Raw genomic sequence first — 6187 nt, forward strand, 5'->3', positions numbered from 1 at the left:
CATCACCCTTCTCCCCTGACCCACCCCCCCAAATAGTCCCAAAGAGTCACGTGGATTTTGGCCCATCAGCTCAAGTGCATTTGTTCTGTGCTGATTGTTTTAAATGATTTTGCCTCCATCAACAGAAAAGTGGAGGGGATAACTTTTTGGAATTCAGCCTAGGGCTTCCTCTTTGACGTTTCGCTCACTCCTGGCTTGCACTCCCTCTCACTCTTTCCCTGAGGAAAGGTTGAAACTTAAGAGGGTTGATTTATCCTAAGGAATTCAGGTAAGATGATGTGTCTTTTGTCAATTGCTCATGCCACTTAGATGAAAAGAATTGGGATACAAAATAATATAGAATGCCTAATATGGCATGCTAACCAATGATTGTCTCAGAGGTGTGCCTGGAGGGCCTTCATCATGTGATAGTGACAAGCTGTCAGGATTTTGGCTTGCATCATTTACATGCGATGTGCCTATTCTTTTACATGTGCGCGCGTTAGATTTCTTTTTTGTGATCAATTTTGATTTATTTTCTTTTATATTATGATTGTTAGATTTTTTGTTTTGTTTAATTCCATTCTTGCAGCATCACCCATGTCATCATTTGTATCAACTATCAGTCTTTCACAACATTCTTAGTTGTGTGAGACTTGACTGTGGTGTTGGCTATTTTCAGATTTGGGTGATGTGTGGTTTTAATAGGAAATGTACATATTTGTGGCTTCTCTAACTGCAGTAGGGAGTATAATAACATGTTCAAACATGCACAGAGAGAGGGGGCACATGTTGCTATGAGCTTATTGTATTGCAGTTGGTATGCTTACTCTGTCCAGGTCAGCAGCTCTCATGAACTGTTCAGTGCTTTATTGTTAAAGCTAACTGCGTAGTCGAGACATATTGATATGCAATTTACACAGTAGATAGACTAGTTTTAACATCATCATGTATCTGCTGACAGCATCTACATTAAATGAGGAACAGCAGCAATGATGCTGCTAGTTCCAACTGGTGTGTCATTAAATGACAAATAGGAAATTAATTGATAAACACGTTTGTTTCTCACAAATAGTCCACAAGAAGTAGTCACTTCTGTCTTTAAGGAAATATAGTATACATTCAACATTATTGCCAAGAGGTGAAGTAGTAGTTTAAATAGCAGGGATGCTGTTTTAAGCCCCCAGTCCTGCAGGGTAATTATAAACAGGACATTTAAATAGATGTCTTCCCATCATTAGATACTTAAATCATGATGCCCTAACTGTACCTCAAAGATAAGCCCCCATTTTCACCTGTGGTGATGTTGGCCCATATTTCAGCAGACTGAGTGCATTTGGCAGCTCCTAAATGTGCACACAAGATGTGTCTTTTCCTACCCCTACATCCACTCGTTCAAGCCATTTCTGTCTCCTCAATCCATTTCATATTATTTAACCATTAGAACAACAGCAAGAAACTATTATGTAAACTTGCAACACTGACTCCCATCTTCTTTCCTTTTTGGGCAGTGCTTAAAGCCTTAGCCACCGTCATAGTGTCACTCATGATGCACAGCTTCATGGGAGGGGGCCTTTTTTGTGCCATTGTGGGGAACATCCTGTTGGTGGTTTCCACAGCCACAGACTACTGGATGCAGTACCGTCTGTCTGGCAGCTTTGCCCATCAGGGCCTGTGGAGGTACTGCATGTCTGGCAAGTGTTACATGCAGACTGACAGCATTGGTAAGTGGAAAAATATCTTCTTGGACACTTAAATATTTCCTTGGGTCTCCCTGAGGTACAGCAGCTATCACTCTGACTGGAGTCTACATGTACTTATCTGAATACACAGATGATTATAATGACTATCCTTACTTTTGAGGTACAATAACTTAGCTTTCATAAGATGAGAAGTAAATACAGGCAGACTAGAATGGCAGCATGATGGAAACAAAATACTGTATGCATCTTTCACTTAATACTTACAGTCACCAAACAGCTCTGTGAGGCCGTATTTAGGCACATTAGTGCTTGAAACTAAATTTTAATGTCAGAATGCTTACATGGTGACAATGCTAACATGCTGATGCTAAGGATGTATAATGTTTACCATGTCTAACGTAGTTTAGTGTGTTAGCATGCTAAAATTAGCTAATGAGCACTAAATAGAAAGTACAGATGACTCAGATGTGAATGTTATTCATTTTGAAGGTATTTGGTTATAAAGTCAGGGATCACCAAAGTCATTTGGATACATTGTCTGGAAACTATAACTTTCTATTGATAATTTTATGAAAACCGTCCAATAGTTGCTGAGATAATTTAGTCTGGACCAAAGTGGTGGACCGATCAACTAATAGACTGACATTTCTATCCCATAAGACACAAGTGTGTCTGACAATAAAAATACTGCAATATAAAAGTACTCTAATAAAAGTACAGTAAGTTAGTTATTAAGTAAGTTCAGTAAGAATTTTACTTAAGTAAAAGTGATAAAACACTCTGAGTCTTGATTCTGATGACCTGTCTCCCTTAAGAGTTTTAAATTATCATTGTGTGGTTAACCTGTAAGAAGTATTTTAGTATTTCAAAAGCAAGTACATTTTAGTAAATAGATTAATTTCCAGAGAGTTTTCAAACTACATTAAGTGTATTTTGGGATGAAACTGTTCATATCACATGAAAGGTTAATCATTTTCTATTTATCTTCCTACACATATCTTAGTATGTTCTCCCCTTCTTATACTCCTCAGCTTACTGGAATGCCACTCGTGCTTTCATGATCCTCTCTGCCATGTCATGCTTTGCTGGCATCATCGCAGGACTACTCTCCTTCGCCCACTTTTCGGCCTTTGAGAGGTTCAACCGCTCATTTGCTGCTGGGATCATGTTCTTTGTTTCAAGTGAGTTTTGGATCTGCATCACATCGGCCATTAATGTCTATAAGTTGAATTTGCACATTATGTAAATCTTAGCTAAAGTTCACTAGGTCTGCCGTGGAAGGTTCCACTCTCAAAGAAAGTTCCAGCTTAGATGATCTTTACTATTACAGATTTCCATTTTAATATGTCTCTCTTTCTGCCTGCTATGCCAGCTCTCTTTGTTCTGCTTGCAATGGCCATTTACACTGGAGTGACAGTGAACTTCCTGGGAAAGCGCTTTGGTGACTGGCGGTTCTCTTGGTCCTACATACTAGGCTGGGTGGCACTGCTCATGACCTTTTTTGCAGGTTTGTTCAAATTAAAGTGTGCTGTAGAGTTTGGTGTTATAATTTCTTGCTGATGGTAAACAGAATTAGTTTGAGTTTTCACACGAATATCACACTTGCCAACTGAGGAAAACAGTTAATATTCAAAATCCTCACAGCTCTGTCAAATTTTTAAAAAAGCAAATAAAATGAACAATGCAATGCTGTCACATGAACAATTTAATTGTCTTGACATTTGATTCACAGAAATGTATAAGTACAATCTCATCAGCTTTGCACAAATACCCACTGTATTTTCAATCTCACACATCTTATATTTACAGCAAAAAACTAATCTTAACGGTCTTGCCATTATTATTTATTATTTTTTATATTAATGTTTATAATATGTTTGGTATTTGTGTCATTAACCTGGTGTGTCTGTGTGCAATAGAAATGGCCTATGTGGTAATTAAACGCCACATGATATGTTTTGTTTTGCAGGTATATTCTACATGTGTGCCTACAGAATGCATGAGTGCAGAAGAGTGGCTGGCCCACGTTAAAGTAAGCAGGAAATAATATGTCAAGGGTGCAAAGGATATCAATTCCAGTTTGAAAATAGAGAATTTACTGTAAAATAATAAAATTTGGAATTTTGCATATGCACCAATCATGTGTTGTGGTTTTGTATTAAAATTTGTATATAAAATAATGTCTAACTGTTTGTCCCTTTGAGCAGGATTGAGTCACCCTTAACAACATATTTTGTTTGCCAATAACCAGCAAAATCTAGATGTGAGGCAGTTTTATAAATGAACTGAACTGTTAAAGTAATCAGAATTACACATTCTCATATAATGTCCATAATGTATGTTACAATAATAACAATAAAGCATGATATTTACCTATTGTATTGAAAATGCATTTTACACTTAGCTAGAGCTTGGGACTTGCATTTGTAATCCTGAAACAGTCGGTACATTCCTCCTGAAAACTGACTTTTTACTGTTGCAGCGGAAATGGGAGGAGGAAAAGAAAAAGATGATGGGATCAATACAGGTGTTAAATGTGCTAAGTAGCAAGGTGTAATACCTCCATTTTGGACTCCCACCCTGGAAGTAACCCAGTACATGAGAAAAGTTATATGGCAGCACACAGACAAGAAACACAGCTAGAGTCCCCGAGGCCATGCCGATGGCCTTCTGCTTCTGCATCCGGGATATCCTGGGGCGGCTGTAGAGAATCAGGATGCAGCGCAGGTAGCAGTAAACACAAATGAGAAGAGGTATGAGGCAGAGCACAAAGAAAAACTCCAAACGTACTGGGAGGAGAATCTGAAGCTGCTTCTCAGTAAAGTTCTCGTAGCAGACAGTGGAGTTGTTGTACAGAGATGGGTGGTGCTGGGCAATGAAAGTAATGCTGCAATGTGCTGCTGAAATTAGCCAAATTACAGCACTGGTAACTATTGCGTACACAGGTTTGAGCAGCTGATGGTAGGTGATAGGGAACGCTACCCCAATGTAGCGAACCACACTGACTGCCATCAGCAGTAAGGAGCTGGTGTAAATTGTGGAGAAAAAGGTGAAGGAGGTGATGGAGCATAGGAAGCTGGGTAAAAGCCATTCCATGCCTGACGCTGCCTCGTGCATCTTGAGAGGAAGGATGATCAAAAAGAGCAGGTCAGAGACAGTCAGATTGAGAAGCAGGATGTCTGTTGGAAGTGGCTTGGACTGGATCTTCAGACTGAAGGCATAGAGAGCCACGAGGTTGGCTGGCAGGCCTATGAGGAAGGACATGATGTAAATAGAGAGAATGACCTCACTCCTCAACCCTGGCTCCATTATGACCCTAAACCAAAAGAAGTAAACACACCAATCAGAATGTGTAAAGTAAAGGAGACAGGTGATTAAAATGGTGACAAATCAGTGAAGTCAGTATACACAATGTGGTTCAAAAACAAAACTAATCTTGTTACTGATAAACAATGTTAGGGTAAGAATACCAGGGTAAGCCAATCGGAGGCAGAATAAGGCGGGCCACGAGGCACGTCCTTTGACGTTGACATGTCTAGCCGATCCAGATCTAGCATCTATCCTAAAATCTGTTACAAACCAGCTGGCACTCCAGGTTAAAACCACCACGTAGACTACATTAGCAGCTGTCCTGTAGATTTTAATTAAAGTACAAGATCTTCTTACGCAGATGGAGCAGTTTGGAGAAGGCTTCTTCTACACGTTGGCAAACCAATTGAGATTTAAAGTCCATTCTTAACATTTTAAGCTGTAGTGCGTAGTTTATGTTGCCCCTATGAGGAATTCTAAGTAATGACAACAAAACTGTTCATCCACATGACACAAGCCTTCCCTAATCGCACCCCCACCCCTCCTCCACGCAGTTACTCGTAGCCAAGGAGGACTCTGAGGATTTAAAAAAACATCGACTCTTTAGAAGAGATCATTATCTTCACTCAAGTTTCTGTGCGTGAAAGTCGCTGGACGACACTGTGTTCTAAACATAGCCATGCTGAGAGACTCAAAGAGAGTTGTGTGGAGCTGATAGTCTTAATTAGCTTTGTATCAACACATTTGGCAATGGCTTGAATATAACTGACGTTTTTATATACAAAAACAAATTACCCACTAAAGCTTTAAAATACTACATTTGTTGCATGACCAGTCCCACAACAGGGCTTATTTAGTGTTAACAAGTTGCTCTGGAGCTTTCGGTTGTGTCATAAAATCTTCCTCAGCAGTTTTACAATAGTAGTGAAATATTCTCGAACAATGTTGGCCAAAAGTTTCTCTTACGTAGGAGATGTTGTCTTCTGTATAAGAGATCACCTTGCCTTTTTAGAGCTTCCATAGCCCCACCACCAAAAACACTACTGGAATCTGCCATCAATCTCACATTGATTGAGAGGAATTAGTTGAGGGCTAATACTGTTGGCAATAGTCACAACACAATGCATAGACATCATTTAAATTATCAATGCCATCATTTATCAATGTATCTGATCAAACACACCAAATCAACATTT

At 39.3% G+C, this 6187-nt stretch overlaps 2 protein-coding genes across 2 annotated transcripts; one reads left to right on the forward strand and one right to left on the reverse strand.

Annotated features, from left to right (window-relative positions):
* Positions 1–3821, forward strand: lim2.5 (lens intrinsic membrane protein 2.5). Its single transcript, XM_034874874.1, has 5 exons — positions 1–268; positions 1491–1703; positions 2714–2863; positions 3055–3189; positions 3652–3821. The coding sequence occupies exons 2-5, from the start codon at positions 1526–1528 to the stop codon at positions 3711–3713; spliced, it is 525 nt and encodes a 174-aa protein (XP_034730765.1). The 5' UTR covers positions 1–268; positions 1491–1525; the 3' UTR covers positions 3714–3821.
* On the reverse strand, positions 3812–5012 carry si:ch211-231m23.4 (free fatty acid receptor 2). Its single transcript, XM_034874873.1, has one exon. It carries the CDS (start codon positions 4989–4991, stop codon positions 4083–4085), a length of 909 nt encoding a protein of 302 aa, XP_034730764.1. The 5' UTR covers positions 4992–5012; the 3' UTR covers positions 3812–4082.
* Between the last annotated feature and the right edge of the window lie 1175 nt (positions 5013–6187).

The sequence above is a fragment of the Etheostoma cragini genome, chromosome 6, assembly GCF_013103735.1.
Source record: "Etheostoma cragini isolate CJK2018 chromosome 6, CSU_Ecrag_1.0, whole genome shotgun sequence".
Taxonomy (NCBI): domain Eukaryota; kingdom Metazoa; phylum Chordata; class Actinopteri; order Perciformes; family Percidae; genus Etheostoma; species Etheostoma cragini.

What these genes read in the sequence shown, in the direction of transcription:
- lim2.5 (XM_034874874.1), top strand. Translation starts at nt 1,526, where the DNA reads ATGATGCACAGCTTCATGGGAGGGGGCCTTTTTTGTGCCATTGTGGGG. An exon ending in GATCATGTTCTTTGTTTCAA is followed by an intron (nt 2,864 to 3,054) that starts GTGAGTTTTGGA and finishes CTGCTATGCCAG; the next exon opens with CTCTCTTTGTTCTGCTTGCA. An exon ending in GCTCATGACCTTTTTTGCAG is followed by an intron (nt 3,190 to 3,651) that starts GTTTGTTCAAAT and finishes TTTGTTTTGCAG; the next exon opens with GTATATTCTACATGTGTGCC.
- si:ch211-231m23.4 (XM_034874873.1), bottom strand. Translation starts at nt 4,991, where the DNA reads ATGGAGCCAGGGTTGAGGAGTGAGGTCATTCTCTCTATTTACATCATG.